The sequence below is a fragment of the Oncorhynchus gorbuscha genome, linkage group LG16 (assembly GCF_021184085.1).
Source record: "Oncorhynchus gorbuscha isolate QuinsamMale2020 ecotype Even-year linkage group LG16, OgorEven_v1.0, whole genome shotgun sequence".
Lineage (NCBI taxonomy): Eukaryota > Metazoa > Chordata > Actinopteri > Salmoniformes > Salmonidae > Oncorhynchus > Oncorhynchus gorbuscha.
Window position 1 is genome coordinate 83,232,140 of NC_060188.1, and position 23,315 is coordinate 83,255,454.

The 23,315-nt window shown below is 44.5% G+C and overlaps 1 protein-coding gene and 1 pseudogene across 1 annotated transcript; both read left to right on the plus strand.

The window, feature by feature from the left end:
- The first annotated feature begins 6,193 nt into the window (after positions 1–6,193).
- LOC123999849 lies at positions 6,194–13,518 on the plus strand (annotated as a pseudogene).
- Positions 13,519–15,997: 2,479 nt separating this feature from the next.
- LOC124000080 (C3a anaphylatoxin chemotactic receptor) lies at positions 15,998–21,896 on the plus strand. Its single transcript, XM_046306196.1, has 2 exons — positions 15,998–16,060; positions 19,648–21,896. Exons 1-2 carry the CDS (start codon positions 16,056–16,058, stop codon positions 20,735–20,737), a joined length of 1,095 nt encoding a protein of 364 aa, XP_046162152.1. The 5' UTR covers positions 15,998–16,055; the 3' UTR covers positions 20,738–21,896.
- The last annotated feature ends 1,419 nt before the right edge of the window (positions 21,897–23,315 follow it).

Genomic DNA, 23,315 nt, shown 5'->3' on the forward strand with positions numbered 1-23,315 from the left:
GAAAATGTTGTAGTTTGCAATGGAGTTTTCAGGGTTTTTGGTGGTTTTCCTAAGCCAGGATTCAGACACGGCTAAGACATCCGGGTTGGCAGAGTGTGCTAAAGCAGTGAGTAAAGCAAACTTAGGAAGTAGGCTTCTAATGTTAACATGCATGAAACCAAGGCTTTTACGATTACAGAAGTCAACAAATGAGATCACCTGGGGAGTGGGAGTGGAGCTAGGCACTGCAGGTCCTGGATTAACCTCTACATCACCAGAGGAGAAGTAGGATAAGGGTACGGCTAAATGCTATACGAACTGGTCGTCGAGCATGTTCGGAACAGAGTAAAAGCAGCATGTTTCTGGCCACGATAGCATAGATTCAAGGCATAATGTACAAACAAAGGTAAGGTAGGATGAGAGTACATTGGAGGTAAACCTAGGCATTGAGTAATGAGAGAGATATAGTCTCTAGAGACATTTAAACCAGGTGATGTCATCGCATATGTAGGAGGTGAAACAACATGGTTGCTTAAGGCATATTGAGCAGGGCTACCAAAATCCTAATTGAGTTGATGTAAACTTCTGACCCACTGGGAATGTGATGAAATAAATAAAAGCTGAAATAAATCACTCTACTGTTCTGACATTTCACATTCTTAAAATAAAGTAAAGACGGGGAATTTTTTACTAGGATTTAAATATCAGGAATTGTGACACTGAGTGTAAATGTATTTGGCTAAGGTGTATGTAAACTTCCGACTTCAACTGTATTTATCAGTATGGTCAACTCCTACTAAAGCACTAGGTCCACCCTTTACTACTCCTTCCTGTGACTCAATTAATTCAAACACCTGATTAACACCAGTGTCCGGCACAGATTCCATCCCTGTACATTGATCAAGCCTCACCACCTTACCATCCCTGCCTACTCCTTCCTTTAGCTGAATAACACGATCGCCTAGGCCTATATCAGCAGTCTCGTCTTTCTATAGCCACTTAAGCCGATTGGCACTAATCCTTTCTGTGTTTTCTGTAGCAGTTGACCATTGCAGAATTTGGGCTACTTTCTTCAAATGTGTCATCCATCTTTTCCTTGTGCTGCATAATGGAATTAATTGCAATTGAAATAGCAGGGTAGTGCAGAGGTCTCTGTGTCCTCTTTCAGTGTCGGACCATTCCCTTACCCTACCCTGCTGCCTGCCCCCTTCTCCCCCTGACTGTTCCCTGACCCTACCCTGCTGCCTGTCCCTCCACCACCACCAGACCTCTGGAGCACCTCCCTTCCCCGACACATTTCTGGTGTGTAGCCTTCCTCCTCCTGGTCTTCCACTTGGGTGTGGTCTCTCGCAGAGGTTCTCTCTGTACTATGTAGGACTTGGAAGCACAGGAAGTCCACCTCCATGTCTTGCTGACCCTCTGGTATTCTAGAGCTGCAGATGACGCCACCGTTCACTTTACCCTGTAATCGAATGGATATTTTCGCTTTTGCAGTGATTATGATACTTTCTAACACATGCGCTATGCAGAAATCACTCCACCATTTCCTGTTTGCAACAATTCTAATATACTGAACAAAAATATAAATGCAACATGTAAAGTGTAGGTCCCAGGTTTCATGAGCTGAAATAAAAGATCCCAGAAATGTTCTATATGCACAAAAAGCAAATGCACTCAAATTTGTTTATCCCTGTTAGTGAGCATTTCTTCTAAAACAAGATAATCCATCCACCTGAAAGTGTGGCATATCAAGAAGATGATTTAAACAGCATGATCATTACACACATGCACCTTGTGTTGGGGAAAATAAAAGACCACTAGTAAATGTGTGGTTTTGTCACACAACGATGCCACAGTTTTGAGGGAGTGTGCAATTGGCATGCTGACTTCAGGAGTGTCCACCATAGCTGTTGCCAGTTAATTGAATCTTAATTTCTCTACCATAAGCTACCGCCAACGTTGTTTTAGAGAATTTGGCAGTACGTCCAGCCGGCCTCACAACCACAGACTACATGTAACCACACCACCCAGGACCTCCACAGCTGGATTCTTCATCTGCAGGAGCGTCTGGGACCAGCCACCCGTACACTTTTGTGGAGAAAGTCTCCACCAGTGGCTGGGCCTGGCTCGGCCTGTGCCACCCCCCAGGCCCACCCATGGTGGCGCCGCTGCCCAGTCATGTAAAATCCATAGATTAGCGCCTCATTTATTTATTTCAATTGACTGATTTCTTTATATGAACTGTGACTTTGTAAAATCGTCAATTGTTGCATGCTGCGTTTGTTCTTGTTCAGTTCGTGACGAAACAAGCAAGTGTAGAGAATCATTGTACCGTCTAAACCACTGCGAAATATAGCATAGAAATAGCAGACCGAACAGATCTACTCCTTCTTAGACTTGCTATCAATTAGAATGATAGATCGACAACACATTTCTGTGAATTTGGTTGGATCGCCCAAAAATTGACATATTGCAGCTTTTAAAGAAATGTGGATACTATTTCTTCCAAGAACAACAGTAAATAACATGCATACCCTCCAGATAATTTGAAAGTACTTCTTTGCACACCACTGTGGCACAAAAACCATCATGCCTCCACATGGCTAAACTGATGGAGAAGGTGTAGGAGCAGGTGGGTCAGCAGGTGAAGCTGCAGGCAGGGGTTTTGCTGGGGGTCCAATTGAACTGGTGCCCTTAAGTCTTAGCTTAGCTACTGATGGAGAAGCCACAGCTGTTGGGAGTTTATCAGTGGTGGCATTGGTCTAGCCAACCTTGCCTCTGTCCCCATCCTGAAATCATTGTGATGCATTAGACACCTTATTTGTGGACTGAACTTCGCATAAATGCAGAGAAACTAAGTATGAATAAATGACACGATTTAACATTTAAAAAATAAGATATCTCACACTTTGGATCACAGCAGAAGTAGGCCTAGTTGCACCCATGTACCCCTCAGTCCCTCGAACGAAGTGTTTTTGATAAGCATGACCAAAATTGGCTTCCTGTAATTATCACTCCGGCGTACTTTATTGTGGGAGCAGAAGCACTGTTGGGAAAGCATTGGACGAAGCCCTTCTCTAAGTCACACCAAGCTCCCATGCTTGGCTTTTATACTCCAATTCTAGCTGCTCTTGGTATTGCAAACCATTTTTACCATTTATGCCACTTGGGAATTCGAGGACAAAGATCTGGAAATAATTTCCAGTAGCATTGCAGAGTTTTAGTAATTTGCAAAACATTGTCTTGGAAATTGTGAGTTTCACTTATGTTATGTGTTTGTGGAACTAGTAATGGTAATTACTCGAGTCCACTTCAACAGAGCAGCACGGAGTAGTTCTTTAAACTCTATTCCTGCCTGGTCGATGGATGGACGGTCTATAAGGTTGTTACTAGGAGCTAATAGACAATGTCCGGGACAAGGCCTTGTGGTAACACAGTTCACAAACATCTGTCTCCAGGAGTGGACATGAAGCCAAGGAGGGTAGCATGACCTGTGAGACCAGCTCGGTTTTGCATGTGCACAATATCATCCACCACCAGGACAAACTTAAGGAAAGTGTTTTTGTAACACTAATTCATTTTTGTTTTGTTTTGGAAATGATCCATATCCTAAAATGATCATGGTAAATGAAGACAGCCCAGTCTAGGTGTAGGTGTTACTGTAAAACGAATAATAAGGGGAAATAAAAACTAAACTTGTAAACCAGAGAAGATGCAATACAGAAGAGAGCGTCCTTATTTCAGTATGTGTTATTTTTAGTGTTTATACAGTTATGCAAATTACCCACTCCTCACCTCTTTACCCGAGATCTGTCTCAGCCAGCGGGTTTTGTGGCGCTTGGGGCCAGTCGATAGTAATGTAACGGGAACCATACACGTACAGAAAGTCTGGCATGACTGAAAGATGAAATGTCATTAATATGATTTGATAGGTGACTAGTGAGGGGGATTCCTTACTAAACTCAGCAAGAAAAGGAACGTCCTCTGTGTCAACTGTGTTTATTTTCAGCAAACTTAACGTGTCAATATTTGTATGACAATAAGATTCAACTACTGAGACAAACTGAACAAGTTCCACAGACATGTGACGAATAGAAATTGGATGTGTCCCTGAACAAATTGGGGGTCAAAATCAAAAGTAACAGTCAGTATCTGGTGTGGCCACCAGCTGCATTAAGTACTGCAGTGCATCTTCTCCTCATGGACTGTACCAGATTTGCCAGTTCTTGCTGTGAGATGTTAGCCCACTCTTCCACAAAGGCACCTGCAAGTTCCCGGACATTTCTGGAGGGAATGGTCCTAACCCTCATCCTCCGATCCAACAGGTCCCAGTTGTGCTCAATGGGATTGCGATCCGGGCTCTTCGCTGGCCAAGGCAGAACACTGACATTCCTGTCTTGCAGGAAATCACGCACAGAACGAGCAGTCTGGATGGTGGCATTGTCATGCTGGAGAGTCATGTCAGGATGAGCCTGCCGGAAGGGTACCACATGAGGGAGGAGGATGTCTTCCCTGTAACGCACAGTGTTGAGATGGCCTGCAATGACAACAAGCTCAGTCCGATGATGCTGTGAGACCCTGCCCCAGACCATGACAGACCTTCCACCTCCAAATCTATCCCGCTCCAGAGTACAGGCCTCGGTCTAATGCTCATTCCTCTGACGATAAACACAAATCCAACCATCACCCTTGGTGAGACAAAACCACGACTCATCAGTGAAGTGCACATTTTGCCAGTCCTGTCTGGTTCAGCGACGGTGGGTTTGTTGCCGGTGATGTCTGGTGAGGACCTGCCTTACAACAGGCCTACAAGCCCTCAGTCCAGCCTCTCTCATCCTATTGCGGACAGTCTGAGCACTGATGGAGGGATTGTGCGTTCCTGGTGTAACTCGGGCAGTTGTTGTTGCCATCCTGTACCTGTCCTGCAGGTGTGATGTTCGGATGTACCGATCCTGTGCAGGTGTTACACGTGGTCTGCCACTGCGAGGACGATCAGCTGTCCATCCTGTCTCCCTGTAGCGCTGTCTGAGGCATCTCACAGTACGGACATTGCAATTTATTGCCCTGGCCACAGCTGCAGTCCTCATGCCTCCTTGCAGCATGCCTAAGGCACGTTCACGCAGATGAGCAGGGACCCTGGACATCTTTCTTTTGGTGTTTTTCAGTCAGTAGAAAGGCCTCTTTAGTGTCCCATGTTTTCCTAACTGTGACCTTAATTGCCTACCGCTGTTAGTGTCTTAACGACCGTTCCACAGGTGCATGTTCATTAATTGTTTATGGTTCATTGAACAAGCATGGGAAACAGTGTTTAAACCCTTTTATAATGAAGATCTGTAAAGTTATTTGGATTTTTACGAATTATCTTTGAAAGACAGGGTCCTGAAAAAGGGACATTTATTTTTTTAGCTGTGTTTAGAACAGAACAGGACCATGATTCGTATGTATTTTTTACAAAATGTAGGCCTATACACTTTGAATAGTCAAATAACAAAGAAACAAACTATTGATAACTGTTTACTTGAACACGGAGTAAAACACTAAATTTAAGTGACTTGGATAGCCATTGAATGCAGTGGGATCCTCATCTCATTTGAGTGTTGGATTTAGGCTTGGGGTCAGTTTGTATTGAATGCAATCAATTCAGGAATATAAATTATATTCCAATGCAATAATTGAAGAGGTAGGATAAAGCAATGAGGATTGTCTCTGAATGGATCAAGTTGAAGTTTGATTGACCAAGGTGTGTGTGTGTGTAAATGTCCATTGGCTCATTTCTCTGGTTGAGGGGATATGACGCCACTCCCTTTTTACCTGTTGGCCTATCGGATGAGAGCATTCTGTAGGAAATGCTACCCAGCCATTGGAAGGGAGGTTGAAATGAGCACAAGTAAAAACAACCATTATTTTATAAAGTATAAAACTGATCAAGTGTATTTCATTGTCCTTTCTTAGGCCTTCTAGTAAGACAATGGACAAATAGTCACTTGTAAAAAAAAATCTTGTCACAAAAAATATATCAATGTTATTTGTCAGGCCAAGCGATTTACCTGCTGCGTTTCTTTTGGCACGTCAGGGCTGGCCCTGGGCTGATTTTAAATGTGTAACGGTGCATCAATTACCATCACCATTAGTTTAATCTAGGTCGTTAACAGGTATGCCAGTCCATCATTGTTTACTTCGTCTTTGTTTATATTTTATTTCACACTAGAAGCAAATGGGGTAAGCAAAAAAATATATCATTATTTTGTCTTTACAACTGACGTTCAACACAACAGTACATGTATTTATTGTTTGGGAATTACTATAACATGCAGGACTAAATGCATGTCTATAACACAGTCCCCCTCCAAAACTACACATATTTGGTTAGTGGAGAGCCTGCTGAGTATTTCCCACCCTGCTTTAGCTGAGACCGGTAGAAAAGTTCTCTCTCTACAATCCAATAAGTGTCCCATATATGTGTATTGCATTGCAGTGAAAGGATTGGGTGGACTAAGGAGTCACCAGTCCTCTGTATTAAACCCGTTACCCAGCACAAGAGACCCATTTAAGTTTAGCAGACTGAGTAATTCCAATAACAGTTGTATTTTTATTAAAATTATATTTCTATCAATATAGCTTACACAATAGCTTTCAACATCCCAGTATTTGTATGAACTTTCAAAATAATTGGTGGTGTAAAAAATCAAATGCGTACAACTATCTTTTTTTTTTCTTCCAGAGGTGGTTGCGATGCTGTGAAAGACCATTGTACTGCACTAGCGTGCAAAACAAAAAATGGATATTCCCAAAGTTAACATGTCTTTGCAGGAGGACTCTTATTTTGGAGGAAATAAATCTGCTATCATGCTGCCAGCATAATATCCTGCTGCTAGGAGAAATGTAATCATTTTCTCATCTTTCTTTTGCAGGTTTATCTGCATATACCCTTCCTATGTAAACAGAAAGAAGACCCTTGTGGAGGGGAGACGGACACCCGCTGAAAAGGTAAACCAAACCTGCAGGATTATTTTTATTTGTTTGGTTCAATACATGGTGGACCACTTGCTTTTGCAGATATATCCTGGTGAATGTGTACACACACCTACCACTGGTCTACCACAAACTCTTTCTGAAACATATCTTTTTTTGTGTAGTTTGTCACACGAGTGTTGAGGGACATGTCTGACATGTTGGTTTTCATCTCTGTCTCCCCAACCAGGAAGTGGAGAACCCTACTTGTGCTGAGATCCGTCATGTGTTGACAGTAGGGGGGGCAAATGTTCTTATGGAGATAATGGATTGCATACGTTTGTTCTTTTACATGCTTTAAAGAAGAGGGTAACTTGCCTCATTCAGTACCATTGTGTAGCAGTAGCTCCAACCTAGGTGAATCCACAACAGCCATTTTCCATTGTCAAACATTGAGTTATTTAGCAGACGCTCTTATCCAGAGCGACTTACAGTAGTGATGTCATGCAGGTGAAAGAGGACCCAAAAGCGACTTAACAGAAACAGAGTTTATTCAAGTCCAAACAGAAAACGACAAATCCTGAATCCTTAACAGGAAATGTCCAAACAGGGAATAACAGAAATCCTCTAGTCTGTAGAGGGGAATAACAGGAGAAGCGGCCACAGACTGCAGGTCGCTTCGGGTAGGCGCAGGCCGTAGCTGACAGAGACACCTGCTCACACGCAGCATCTGATGAAGGCAAAAACACGACAGGACAGGGCGATACACAATCACAGCACGGTGAATTCTAAACAAGGAACCGACAGGACAGGAACGGAACACAAAGGAAGAAATAGGGACTCTAATCAGGGGAAAGGATCGGGAACAGGTGTGGGAAGACTAAATGATGATTAGGGGAATAGGAACAGCTGGGAGCAGGAACGGAACGATAGAGAGAAGAGAGAGCGAGAGAGTGAGAGAGGGAGGGGGAGAGAGAGGGATAGAAAGAGGGAAAGAACCTAATAAGACCAGCAGAGGGAAACGAATAGAATGGGGAGCACAGGGACAAGACATGATAATAAATGACAAACATGACAGTACCCCCCACTCACCGAGCGCCTCCTGGCGCACTCGAGGAGGAATCCTGGCGGCAACGGAGGAAATCATCGATGAGTGAACGGTCCAGCACGTCCCGAGACGGAACCCAACTCCTCTCCTCAGGACCGTAACCCTCCCAATCCACTAAGTATTGGTGACCCCGTCCCCGAGAACGCATGTCCATGATCTTATGTACCTTGTAAATAGGTGCGCTCTCGACAAGGACGGGAGGGGGAGGGAAGACGAACGGGGGTGCGAAGAAAGGGCTTAACACAGGAGACATGGAAGACAGGATGGACGCGACGAAGATGTCGCGGAAGAAGCAGTCGCACAGCGACAGGATTGACGACCTGGGAGACACGGAACGGACCAATGAACCGCGGAGTCAACTTACGAGAAGCTGTCGTAAGAGGAAGGTTGCGAGTGGAAAGCCACACTCTCTGGCCGCAACAATACCTTGGACTCTTAATCCTGCGTTTATTGGCGGCTCTCACCGTCTGTGCCCTGTAACGGCAAAGTGCAGACCTCACCCTCCTCCAGGTGCGCTCACAACGTTGGACAAACGCTTGAGCGGAGGGAACGCTGGACTCGGCAAGCTGGGATGAGAACAGAGGAGGCTGGTAACCCAGACTACTCTGAAACGGAGATAACCCGGTAGCAGACGAAGGAAGCGAATTGTGAGCGTATTCTGCCCAGGGGAGCTGTTCTGCCCAAGACGCAGGGTTTCTGAAAGAAAGGCTGCGTAGTATGCGACCAATCGTCTGATTGGCCCTCTCTGCTTGACCGTTAGACTGGGGATGAAACCCGGAAGAGAGACTGACGGACGCACCAATCAAACGACAGAACTCCCTCCAAAACTGTGACGTGAATTGCGGGCCTCTGTCTGAAACGGCGTCTAACGGGAGGCCATGAATTCTGAATACATTCTCAATAATGATTTGTGCCGTCTCCTTAGCGGAAGGAAGTTTAGCGAGGGGAATGAAATGTGCCGCCTTAGAGAACCTATCGACAACCGTAAGAATCACAGTCTTCCCCGCAGACAAAGGCAGACCGGTAATGAAGTCTAAGGCGATGTGAGACCATGGTCGAGAAGGAATGGGGAGCGGTCTGAGACGACCGGCAGGAGGAGAGTTACCCGACTTAGTCTGCGCGCAGTCCGAACAAGCAGCCACGAAACGGCGCGTGTCACGCTCCTGAGTCGGCCACCAAAAGCGCTGGCGAATAGACGCAAGAGTGCCTCCAACACCGGGATGACCAGCTAACTTGGCAGAGTGAGCCCACTGAAGAACAGCCAGACGAGTGGAAACAGGAACGAAAAGGAGGTTACTAGGACAAGCGCGCGGCGACGCAGTGTGCGTGAGTGCTTGCTTAACCTGTCTTTCAATTCCCCAGACTGTTAACCCGACAACACGCCCATAAGGAAGAATCCCTCGGGATCAGTAGAAGCCACAGAAGAACTAAACAGACGGGATAAGGCATCAGGCTTGGTGTTCTTGCTACCCGGACGGTAAGAAATCACAAACTCGAAACGAGCGAAAAACAACGCCCAACGAGCTTGACGGGCATTAAGTCGTTTGGCAGAACGGATGTATTCAAGGTTCTTATGGTCTGTCCAAACGACAAAAGGAACGGTCGCCCCCCTCCAACCACTGTCGCCATTCGCCTAGGGCTAAGCGGATGGCGAGCAGTTCACGGTTACCCACATCATAGTTGCGCTCAGATGGCGACAGGCGATGAGAAAAATAAGCGCAAGGATGAACCTTATCGTCAGACTGGAAGCGCTGGGATAGAATGGCTCCCACGCCTACCTCTGAAGCGCCAACCTCGACAATGAATTGTCTAGTGACGTCAGGAGTAACGAGGATAGGAGCGGACGTAAAACGTTCTTTTAGAAGATCAAAAGCTCCCTGGGCGGAACCGGACCACTTAAAACACGTCTTGACAGAAGTAAGAGCTGTGAGAGGGGCAGCAACTTGACCGAAATTACGAATGAAACGCCGATAGAAATTAGCGAAACCTAAAAAGCGCTGCAACTCGACACGTGACCTTGGAACGGGCCAATCACTGACAGCTTGGACCTTAGCGGAATCCATCTGAATGCCTTCAGCGGAAATAACGGAACCGAGAAAAGTAACGGAGGAGACATGAAAAGAGCACTTCTCAGCCTTTACGTAGAGACAATTCTCTAAAAGGCGCTGTAGAACACGTCGAACGTGCTGAACATGAATCTCGAGTGACGGAGAAAAAATCAGGATATCGTCAAGATAGACAAAAACAAAGATGTTCAGCATGTCTCTCAGAACATCATTAACTAATGCCTGAAAAACAGCTGGCGCATTGGCGAGACCGAACGGCAGAACCCGGTACTCAAAATGCCCTAACGGAGTATTAAACGCCGTTTTCCACTCGTCCCCCTCTCTGATGCGCACGAGATGGTAAGCGTTACGAAGGTCCAACTTAGTAAAGCACCTGGCTCCCTGCAGAATCTCGAAGGCTGATGACATAAGGGGAAGCGGATAACGATTCTTAACCGTTATGTCATTCAGCCCTCGATAATCCACGCAGGGGCGCAGAGTACCGTCCTTCTTCTTAACAAAAAGAACCCCGCCCCGGCCGGAGAGGAAGAAGGCACTATGGTACCGGCGTCAAGAGACACAGACAAATAATCCTCGAGAGCCTTACGTTCGGGAGCCGACAGAGAGTATAGTCTACCTCGAGGAGGAGTGGTCCCCGGAAGGAGATCAATACTACAATCATACGACCGGTGAGGAGGAAGGGAGTTGGCTCGGGACCGACTGAAGACCGTGCGCAGATCATGATATTCCTCCGGCACTCCTGTCAAATCGCCAGGTTCCTCCTGAGAAGTAGGGACAGAAGAAACGGGAGGGATGGCAGACATTAAACACTTCACATGACAAGAAACGTTCCAGGATAGGATAGAATTACTAGACCAATTAATAGAAGGATTATGACATACTAGCCAGGGATGACCCAAAACAACAGGTGTAAACGGTGAACGGAAAATCAAAAAAGAAATAGTCTCACTGTGGTTACCAGATACTGTGAGGGTTAAAGGTAGTGTCTCAAATCTGATACTGGGAAGATGACTACCATCTAAGGCGAACATGGGCGTAGGCTTCTCTAACTCTCTGAAAGGAATGTCATGTTTCCGAACCCATGCTTCGTCCATGAAACAACCCTCAGCCCCAGAGTCTATCAAGGCACTACATGTAGCACCCGAACCGGTCCAGCGTAGATGGACCGACAAAGTAGTACAGGATTTTGATGGAGAGACTTGAGTAGTTGCGCTCACCTGTAGCCCTCCGCTTACAGATGAGCTCTGGCTTTTACTGGACATGAATTAACAAAATGTCCAGCAACTCCGCAATAGAGGCACAGGCGGTTGGTGATCCTCCGTTCCCTCTCCTTAGTCGAGATGCGAATCCCTCCCAGCTGCATGGGCTCAGTCTCAAAGCCAGAGGAGGGAGATGGTTGCGATGCGGAGCAGGGAAACACCGTTGATGCGAGCTCTCTTCCACGAGCCCGGTGACGAAGATCTACCCGTCGTTCTATGCGGATGGCGAGAGCAATCAAAGAGTCCACATCTGAAGGAACCTCCCGGGAGAGAATCTCATCCTTAACCACTGCGTGGAGTCCCTCCAGAAAACGAGCGAGCAGCGCCGGCTCGTTCCACTCACTAGAGGCAGCAAGAGTGCGAAACTCAATAGAATAATCCGTTATGGACCGTTCACCTTGGCATAAGGAAGCCAGGGCCCTAGAAGCCTCCCCACCAAAAACAGAACGGTCAAAAACCCGAATCATCTCCTCTTTAAAGTTCTGGAACTTGTTAGAGCAATCAGCCCTTGCCTCCCAGATAGCTGTGCCCCATTCTCGAGCCCGGCCAGTAAGGAGTGAAATGACGTAAGCAACCCGAGCTCTCTCTCTAGAGTATGTGTTGGGTTGGAGAGAGAACACAATCTCACACTGCGTGAGAAAGGAGCGGCACTCAGTGGGCTGCCCGGAGTAGCAAGGTGGGTTATTAACCCTAGGTTCTGGAGGCTCGGCAGGCCAGGAAGTAACAGGTGGCACGAGACGTAGACTCTGGAACTGTCCAGAGAGGTCGGAAACCTGAGCGGCCAGGTTCTCCACGGCATGGCGAGCAGCAGACAATTCCTGCTCGTGTCTGCCGAGCATGGCTCCTTGGATCTCGACGGCAGTGTAACGAGCGTCTGAAGTCGCTGGGTCCATTCCTTGGTCGGTTCCTTCTGTCATGCAGGTGAAAGAGGACCCAAAAGCGACTTAACAGAAACAGAGTTTATTCAAGTCCAAACAGAAAACGACAAATCCTGAATCCTTAACAGGAAATGTCCAAACAGGGAATAACAGAAATCCTCTAGTCTGTAGAGGGGAATAACAGGAGAAGCGGCCACAGACTGCAGGTCGCTTCGGGTAGGCGCAGGCCGTAGCTGACAGAGACACCTGCTCACACGCAGCATCTGATGAAGGCAAAAACACGACAGGACAGGGCGATACACAATCACAGCACGGTGAATTCTAAACAAGGAACCGACAGGACAGGAACGGAACACAAAGGAAGAAATAGGGACTCTAATCAGGGGAAAGGATCGGGAACAGGTGTGGGAAGACTAAATGATGATTAGGGGAATAGGAACAGCTGGGAGCAGGAACGGAACGATAGAGAGAAGAGAGAGCGAGAGAGTGAGAGAGGGAGGGGGAGAGAGAGGGATAGAAAGAGGGAAAGAACCTAATAAGACCAGCAGAGGGAAACGAATAGAATGGGGAGCACAGGGACAAGACATGATAATAAATGACAAACATGACAAGTGAGTGCATATATTTTCATACTGGTCCCCTGTGGGAATCGAACCCACAACCCTGGCAAGCGCCATGCTCTACCCACTGAGCTACATGGGACCAAATGTAATCATAGTAGGTTAAGGTATGGCGTTGCCCAATTTATAAGTCTCTCATTGTTATTTTACTTATCTATCACAGAACGAGATGTACTCTAGAGAGTGGAACAGGGATGTGACTTTCGGAGGAAAAGTGCGTGTACAGCTGAAGCAGGAGGATGGAACTCTCTGCTCAGATAAGTTTGCATCACGTGAGTGCTTGTTTGTGAAGGGGAGAAGCAATGACCTATGGCTGAAGTTAGTCAAAAGGGAAGCAATGCAGTTAGTTTTACCATCAACTGCTTTGTTATTTAAAATGATTCTCCTCTCTGATCCATGTTTGAAAGTTCTGCACTACGGTCCTTCTCTAACAATGCCCTCCTACATGTTACACATTCCAGTTTGTGGATGCAACACATTTGTGTAAAACACACTTTAGTACTACAGCTTTATTATCCTGTCTGAATGTCCCCGAAGGTAAATACGTGATGATCTACTGTGCTGAGATGATCCCCAAACTGAAGACCCGGATCGGTGGCAGACTCTGGCTCCCAGCAAGGGGAGGGCAGCAGGAAAAGAAAGAAAAAGAGGAAGTAGCCACACAAAGTCACCCATGTTGCTGTTTCTTGGTTTCGCACAGTAACAGTACTAAGGAAGGAAGTATTTCGCAAGGAACTGGTACAGTGGCAGAAAGAATGAAAGAAGATTAATTTATGTGATGTCATTTTGTATAGGCCTACATGTGATGTTTATGCCATCAGTCACATGTAATTGTAAAAAGACATATTTTGGGGATACGGTGCATTCAGAAAGTATTCAGACCCCTTGACTTTACAGCCTTATTTAAAAAAATCCCCTCATCAATGAACACACAATACCCCTGAATGACAATGCAAAAACAGGTTGTTAGACATTTTTGCAAATGCATATATATTTTTTTAAAGTACAACTTTTACCTAAGTATTCAGACCCTTTACTCTGTACTTTGTTGAAGCATCTTTGGCAGTGATTACAGCCCTGAGTCTTCTTTGCACACGTGTATTTGTGGAGTTTCTCAATCTTCTCTGCAGATCCCCTCAGGCTCGTTCAGGTTGGATGGGGAACTACACTGCACAGCTATTTTCAGGTCTCTCCAGAGATATTTGATCAGGTTCAAGTCCGGGCTCTGGCAGTGCCACTCAAGGACATTCAGAGACTTCTCCCGAAGCCACTCCTGTGATGTTTTGGCTGTGTGCTTAGGGTCGTTGCCCTGTTGGAAGGTGAACTTTCGCCCCAGTTTGAGGTCTTGAGCGCTCTGGAGCAGGTTTTCATCAAGGATCTCTCTGTATTTTTCTCCGTTCACCTTTGCCTCGAACCTGACTAGTCTCCCAGTCCCTGCCGCTGAAAAACATCCCCACAGCATGATGCTGCCACCACCCTGCTTCACCGTAGTGATGGTGCTAGGTTTCTTCCAGATGTGACGCTTGGCATTCAGGCCAAGGAGTTCAATCTTGGTTTCATCAGACCAGAGAATCTTGTTTCTGGTCTGAGTGGAAAACTCCAAGCGGGCTGTCATGTGCCTTTTATTGAGGAGTGGCTTCCGTTTTGCCACTACCATAAAGGCCTGATTGGTGGAGTGCTACAGAGATGGGAGAACCTTCCAGAAGGACAACCATCTCCACAGAGGAACTCTGGAGCTCACCTCCCTGACCAAAGCCCTTCTTCCTCGATTGTTTAGTTTGGTCGGGCGGCCAGCTTTAAGAAGTGTCTTGGTGGTTCCAAACCTCTTCCATTTAAGAATGAAGGAAGCCACTGTGTTCTTAGGAACCTTCAATTTTGAAGACATTTTTTGGTACCCTTCCCCATATCTGTGCCTCAACACAATCCTGTCTCGGAGCTCTGAGGACAATTCCTTCCACCTCATGGCTTTGTTTTGCTCTGACATGCACTGTCAACTGTGGGACCTTATATAGACAGGTGTGTGCCTTTCTAAATCATGTCCAATCAACTGAATTTACCACAGGTGTACTCCAAGCTGTAGAAACATGTCAAGGATGATCAATAGAAAGAGGATGTACCTGGGAAGTATGAGTATTTGTAGATGAAAAATGCATATTTGGCATACATTAATGTCATAAATAGCCAAGATATTACATTTCTTAAACTAAGGTGCAGACGGAACCGGGCAAATAAAGGTGGCTAGTCTTGCAAGTGTATGATGAGTAATTTGTGTAGGTAGGAGGCGTATGTACTGGCCCAGACAATGTTACAGTAATTGAGATATGGCTAAATTAACTATAGTATAGAGCAAGCAAGCTTGATTAACCAAACCAGTAATCTTTCTGATGATACCAAAACATTTCTTCACTTTGCTACAGACAAATGATTGAATATGATCTTTCCAGGATAGCTTTTCATTATTTAGAACTCAGGGGAATCAAGTGGATGTGACTTGTTTAATTTCATTCCCACCGATTTAAGATTCTGGCACTTTTTTTATATATATATTTTTAACAATATTTCTTATTCTTACTTGTGAATACAATAAAGTTAGATTTTTTTTAAACATTTTAAAAATAATTTGTTTATCTGGAACCATTCAGAACATTTGTCTTCATTAATTAGTGTAATACAATCTAATTGGTATCATCAGCAAAGAGAATGGGAAGTACGGAACACAGCAGCACGGACCTTGATATAGATTAGGAATAACAAAATTCCAATTACCAAACCCTGTGGCACTCCACAGGATATCTTGACCCTGCATGAACAAATTGCTCTCTATCATAAACATAACTATATAACTAATTATATGTGTAAACATGAAAACCTTAATGCAATTTAGAAAGTAATATTTAATGATCAACCGTGTCAAAAGCTTTGGATGTACTGTAGGTCTATAAGTCTAAGCATAGCCATCGTTTCAGCTTTCATTTGATGACAGCAGAGTTTATTCCAATAATGTGCAAGAGATGTATCTGTGGTTAGAATTGGGAAATTGGGGAATTGCTTTAGTAAGGATTTGCCTACTGTATATATCGGATGTTGTTGGATAGATGGTATCAACAGCTGCTGATGTAGTTTCCTGTGGGTTTGCCTCAGTTCTCTCTTGTGGTTAAAAACTGAAAACAACATTTAGAAAGGAAAGCTCAAAGATGGGGTAAGTTTGATTTGTATTTTCAGTAGAATTGTAGGTGAACTTTTGTGTAGTACCTGTTAAGTTATTTACTTGTGGATGGAAGATACTGTGATAGACCATAGCTTAGCAGTAAATTGTAAATGCCTTTACCAGCAGCTTTGTGGCATTGTGAGAAGAAATGTACTCTTCAGTTACTAATTATGCAAACTAACAAACAACATTCTGACTACATTGTAGTCACCAGTCTAGTCTCAGAACATTTCGTATTATTCTGTACATAAATCCGAGACACCTCATTTAGAATGATATGTTACGTTTGGTATGGTTGCATAAGACAGATGGTTACTTAAGGCAAAATCAAAAGTAGGGTTGATGGGCAGGCGTAAACACGAACATCTTGATAATTTTAGCTAGTTAGCAACTTTTCAACTACTTGCTACACTACATTTGCATTTATTATGTATCCCCATTTAGTCACCAGCCTAGGCTCTGAGCATTTCGTATTATTCTGTATGTAAATCCTTGGGTCCAGCAAAATTAAGGCAGTTTATAAAATGTTTAAAACACAGCTCGGTTCATTCAACATGTCAATACCTCCTCCACTTTGAGCGAGTTGATATTGACATGCATATTATTAATATTAGCTCTGTGTACATCCAATGGCCAGCCGTGCTGACATGTTCTGAGCCAATTGCAATTTTCCTATGTCCTTTTTTTGTGGCACCAGTCTTCTCCCCATCTTAGCTACTACTGTATCAATATGTTTTGAACATGACCGTTTACAATCTAGGGTTACTCCAAGTAATTTAGTCATCTCCATGTGATTTATATTTAGTTGAGTTTCAGTAAATGTTTTGTCCCAAATACAATGCTTTTAGTTTTAGAAATATTTAGGGCTAACTTATTCCTTGCCGCCAACTCTGAAACTAACTGCAGCTCTTTAAGTGTTGCAGTCAATCAGTCGCTGTTGCAGCTGACGTGTATAGTGTTGCGTCACCCGCATACATAGACACTCCGACATTACTCAGTCAGTGGCGTGTCGTTTCCCCAGCTAAACTGGGGAAATCCTGATTCTACCTGGATTATGTTTGAGAGGATTCCATTAAAGAACCCTCTGTGTTCTGTTAGACAAGGATCTCTTTATCCACATTATAGCAGGAGGTGGAAAGCCATAACACATACGTTTTTCCAGTAGCAGACTATGATTGATAATGTCAAAAGCTGCACTGAAGTCTAACAAGACAGCCCCCGCAATCATTTTATCATTTCTCTCAGCCAATCATCAGTCATTTGTGTAGGTGCTGTGCTTGTTGAGTGTCCTTCCCTATAAGCGTGCTGAAAGTCTGTTTACTGTGAAATAGCATTATCTGGTCAAACACAGTTTTATTCCAGAAGTTTACTAAGGGTTGATAACAGGCTGATTGGTCGGCTATTTGAGCCAGTAAAGTTGGCTTTACGACTCTTGGGTAGCGGAATGACTTTAGCTTCCCTCCAGGCCTGAATTGAAGATGTGGCAAATAGGAGTAGAAATATTGTCTGCTATTATCCTCAGAAATTGTCCATCCAGATTGTCATACCCTGGTGAATTGTCATTGTTGATAGACGACAATTCTTTCACCTCTTCCACACTGACTTCACGGAATTCAAAAGTACAATTCTTGGTTTGGTCCGATGTACTTTGGATGTGTAGTGTCAGCGTTTGTTGCTGGCATGTCATCCCTAAGTTTGCTTATCTTGCCAATGAAAAAGTAATTAAAGTAGTTGGCAATATCAGTCGGCTTTGATCAATGAGCCATCTGATTCAACTGGATTTACCAGTTTTTAGTCATTTTCTTAATGGGTGCATTCTTATTAGCAACTGGAATAAGCAATTTCATGTGTCAAGTGCAGCTTCTGGTTGCTCCACATTCACACACCACAGACCAGCAAATATTCTTTACATTAACATATGAATCACTGCTACATGTCCAAAAGTATGTGGACTCCTGCTCGTCGAACATCTCATTCCAAAATCATGGGCATTCATTTGGATTTGGTCCACCCTTTTGCTGCTATAACAGCCTCTGCTTTTCTGGGAAGGCTATTCACTAGATGTTGGAACGTTGCTGCAGGGACTTACTTCCATTCTGTCATGAGCATTAGTGAGGTTGTGCACTGATGTTGGGGTGATTAGGCCTGGCTCGCAGTCAGTGTTCCAATTAGTCCCAAAGGTGTTCGATGTGGTTGAGGTTAGGGCTCTGTGCAGGCCAGTCAAGTTCTTCCACACCGATCTCAACAAACCATTTCTGTATGGACTTTGCTTTGTGCTCTGGGGCATTGTCATGCTGTAACAGGAAAGGGCCTTGCCCAAACTGTTGCCATGCAGTTGGAAGCCCAGAATCATCCAGAATGGTATTGTATGCTGTAGCATTAAGATTTCACTTCACTGGAACTAAGAGGCTAGCCTGAACCATGAAAAACAGCCCCAGACCATTATTACTTCACCACCCAACTTTACAGTTGGCACTATACATTGGGGCAGGGTAGCATTCTCCTGGCATCTGCCTAAGCCAGATTTGTCCGTCGGACTGCCATATGGTGAAGCGTGATTCATCACTCCAGAGAACGTGTTTCCACTGCTCCACAGTTCAATGGTGGTGAGCTTTACACCACTTCATGTGGAGGTGTTGTTTTCTACCTTCACCACCTGAGGGGGCGGCCTGTCAGGAGGTCCAGGACCCAGTTGCACAGGATGGGATTCAGACCCATGGCACCAAGCTTGATGAGTTTGAAGCGTACTATGGTGTTGAAGGCTGAGCTATAGTCAATTATTACGTAGGTATTCCTCTTGTCCAGATGGGATAGGGCAGTGTGGAGTGTAATGGCGACTGTATCATCTGTGGATCTATTGGGGCGGTAAGAAAATTGAAGTGGGTCTTCTAGGGTGTCAGGTAAGGTAGAGGCGATGTGATATGATCCTTAGCTAGCCTTTCAAAGCACTTCATGATGACAGATGTGAGTGCTATGGGGCGATAGTAATTTAGTTCAGTTACCTTTGCTTTCTTGCATACAGGAACAATGGTGGACATCTTGAAGTAAGTGGGGACAACAGACTGGGATAGGGAGAGATTGAATATGTCTGTAAACACACTAACACTGGTTTTATCCTCAAAGCGGGCAAAAAATGTGTTAAAACCGTTTCAGCTATTCCTTCCCTTAAGCCTAACCTTAAACCTTTAACCTAAGTCATAACCTTAACCCTGACCCCTAACTAACGTTGGCGAGCCAGCTAAAGTTAGCCACCTAGCTAGAATTCGTAACATAACATGTTTTGCAAATTCGTAACATATAATGCAAATTGTAGTTGGAACATATAAAATGGGTGCTGGACATCCATAAATTAATTTGTAACAAAAATGGATTTTTCAGATTTACTTATAGAATAATACGAAATGCTCTTATACCAGGATGTAGTTACACATGCCACATAGAAAGTTTCCATCAATCATGAATGGTTATTTGACGTCAATGACAATCCTCAATGCCATGAAACATTACATTAGAACATAGATTGTGTTTTAATGATTAAGTCAGAATATGAGTGACATTCTGTGTCAATTTCTCCATAGGGACAACATGGATTTCTCAGAGCATTATGGGAATTTCTTAGAGAATTATGTCACAGAAGCTTATGGGGAGATGGACTTGTATTATGACCCGTTACATGAAACCTCTCTGTCAGAACAAGGGCATCGATCCATATGGGTGCTGTCCATAGTTCTCTGCAGCATTGCCTGTGTCCTCGGTATCCCAGGCAATGCCTTTGTCATCTGGATAGCTGGAGTGAAGATGAAGAGGACAGTCAACACTGTCTGGTTTGTAAACCTGGCTGCAGCAGACCTTCTCTGCTGTGTCTCCATACCCTTCTCCATAGCTGACATCATACTGAACTCTCACTGGCCTTATGGAGAGGCTATGTGTAAGATTCTTCCATCCATGGTCGTACTCAACATGTTCGCCAGTGTTTTCACACTGGTTCTCATCAGCCTGGACCGCTTTGCCCTGGTCATCCTGCCTGTCTGGGCCCAGAACCACCGGAGCATCACCCTGGCCTGGCTGCTCTGTGGTCTGGTCTGGGTCCTGGCCCTGCTCCTCAGCCTCCCCTCTATGATCTACAGAGAAATTGTAGTCCATGATGATATGAACATAACACTGTGCATCTATAACCACCTACAAGACAAAACTGAGGGCAACCAGTCAGCTATCAAAGCCACCCACATCACCAGGCTTATACTTGGCTTCCTCATCCCCCTACTGGTCATCGCTGTCTGCTACCTGCTGATCGGTAGGAGGGTGAGCAGCGGCCGCTTTAAATCCCAGAGAGCCTTCCAGATAATTTTGGTTGTGGTGACGGCATTCTTTGTGTGTTGGCTGCCTTATCATGTCATTGGACTGGTGATCGAGTATGGCAAGGAAGCCTCCCAGGTCATGGCCAGGGCTCTAGACCCCCTGGCCATCTCTCTGGCTTACGTCAACAGCTGTCTCAACCCTGTCCTGTATGTGTTCATGGGTCAGGACTTCAAGGAGAGGGTCAGGGTTTCTCTACGTAAAATATTTGAGAAGGTCTTCAGTGAGGATATGACTCTGCGTTCCTCTGTGTACTCCAAGGGACAGTCACAGCTCTCACGGGCCACCAACTCGTCTGAGGCTCAGGTCTGAGTCAGAAATGTCTCAGACCTAAAATGAGTAATCTGATATATAAAACATTTTATAAGCAATTAAGAAATTAGACTTTGACAGTAACAAAATAGGTTTTAAAGTTCAGTCCATCCATGCCTGATTTGAAATGTTACATGTATGGTTTGGTGTAAAGCTGTTGGGTTTTTGTTTGAAATTTGTCCTATAAACTCTCATCTATTTATAACATAAACACTTGTGTTTTTCTTATCAGTGTAGTTATAATGGGGTGTGGAGGAAGGAAGTACCACCACTGTAGATTACTCTGAAGACATACCAAATGAAAAAAGTTTTAGTCACCCACCCATCTTACACCTTCATCTATCATTTAAAAAAACAAACCAATAAATATCAACTGGGGCTGGTTGGTGTAGTTGGTCTCCCGAGTGGTGCAGTGGTCTAAGGCTCTAAGGTTCGAATCTAGGCTGTATCACATCCGGCTGTGATTGGAAGTCTCATAGGGCACAATTGGCCCAGCATCGTCTGGGTTTGGCCAGGGTAGGCTGTCATTGTAAATAAGAATGTGTTCTTAACTGACTTACCTAGTTAAAGGTTAAATAAAAGTCTCTAGATATGCACCACAATGTGGTTAAGAGCTTCGAGAAGCACCATAATTAAACTTGACTAACCCCATATGCTGCCAGTGTAGTTGTCCGTGGAACTGAATATATCGAAATTTTCATGTGTCAGAACAATCAGAATACCCTTTTGCTGACAGGCCTACTCAGAGCTATCTCCTGTTATGTGTATGTGATGACTTTCATTGGGTGGGATGGAGTTTAATTGGGACAGGAGGAAGTGAACTATTAGATGATCCTCTGCTGGGAAACTGAAACTTATATTTCACCCTGAGTTCCCTTTTTATCTTCCCTGTGTTACATTCCTCCTAATGGATGTAGGAGCTATATAAATAGAATGACGAGAATGAACAAATCCCCTCAGACCACAACAATGTGAAAGTACACTTAAGGGAATGTCCGTTCCAGTAATTATCTTTCTGTATTTAAACTTGGAATCTGCCTTCTATGTCCTGTATGACTATCATTGGCCAATGCTGTAGTGTATTGATGTGGACAATAATTACACTTAAATGTTATACCATCCATCTGTTGCATATTTTATCAAATAAATCAATTCTATTTGGTCAGTAGCTGTGTCCTTGGTCATTGATAATGTATGATGTCATACTTCAGAAAGAGTCACATGCTGTATACCAGAGATAATGTTTATTCTTATTCAGTCATTTTTTAATTACATCTAACTGAAAGGAAGAAAACAGCATTAATGGTTTACATAGCATACCTCGCACGTCAATGGAGGAAAAAACACCTTAAATCCATTGACATTGTGGTCTCTCAAAGCACACTTCTAAAACAGTACAAAGAAATCCTGATACACCCAAATAATGAACCTTTCAATACGGAAAAACACATTTCCTACGGCATCGAAATCATCTATTGTAACACCAATATATAAATCACCAGACCAATATGGCGTGAGCAACTACAGACCAATCAGTATCCTCCCTGTCATCTCCAAGGTTGCAGAGAAAGTGGTTATGGAACAGTTAACAGCCCACTTGAATGTGGGTAGTTTTCCCCTTCACCCCATGCAGTTTAGGTCACTCTACAGAGTCTACAGAAAATGTACATTGCTATCTCCTAAAGATGATCAAGGCCAAGCTGGACAAACGAGGTGTTGTAGGTGCAGTTCTCCACCTCAGAAAAGCCTTTGCCACTGTTAGCCACAACATCCTTTCCAAGCTATCCATCTTCATCTCAAGTGCTTTGATTAAAAAAGCATGTACTTCTCCACAAAACTAAACGGACAGGTGTACCCAGACATACTCATCCACAGAAAAAAAATCTAAGCAGACAAGAGTTTTAAAAAATCTGGGCATTATCCTATACTTTAAATAAAAAAAAAACACAAAAAATATCTCCACAGAATCAGATAGTGTATATTCTCTGAAATGTTTTGAATTCACTCTCTCCACAGGCAGCCAAGATGTATTTACATGCAATGATCTTCTCTCGCCTGTCCTACTGTATCACCAGCTGGTCAACAACACCATAGTACCCCCCAGCTGGTCAACAACACCATAGTACCCCCCAGCTGGTCAACAACACCATAGTACCCCCCAGCTGGTCAACAACACCATAGTACCCCCCAGCTGGTCAACAACACCATAGTACCCCCAGCTGGTCAACAACACCATAGTACCCCCCAGCTGGTCAACAACACCATAGTACCCCCCAGCTGGTCAACAACACCATAGTACCCCCCAGCTGGTCAACAACACCATAGTACCCCCCAGCTGGTCAACAACATCATAGTACCCCCCAGCTGGTCAACAACACCATAGTACCCCCCAGCTGGTCAACAACACCATAGTACCCCCCAGCTGGTCAACAACACCATAGTACCGCCCAGCTGGTCAACAACACCATAGTACCCCCCAGCTGGTCAACAACACCATAGTACCGCCCAGCTGGTCAACAACACCATAGTACCCCCCAGCTGGTCAACAACACCATAGTACCCCCCAGCTGGTCAACAA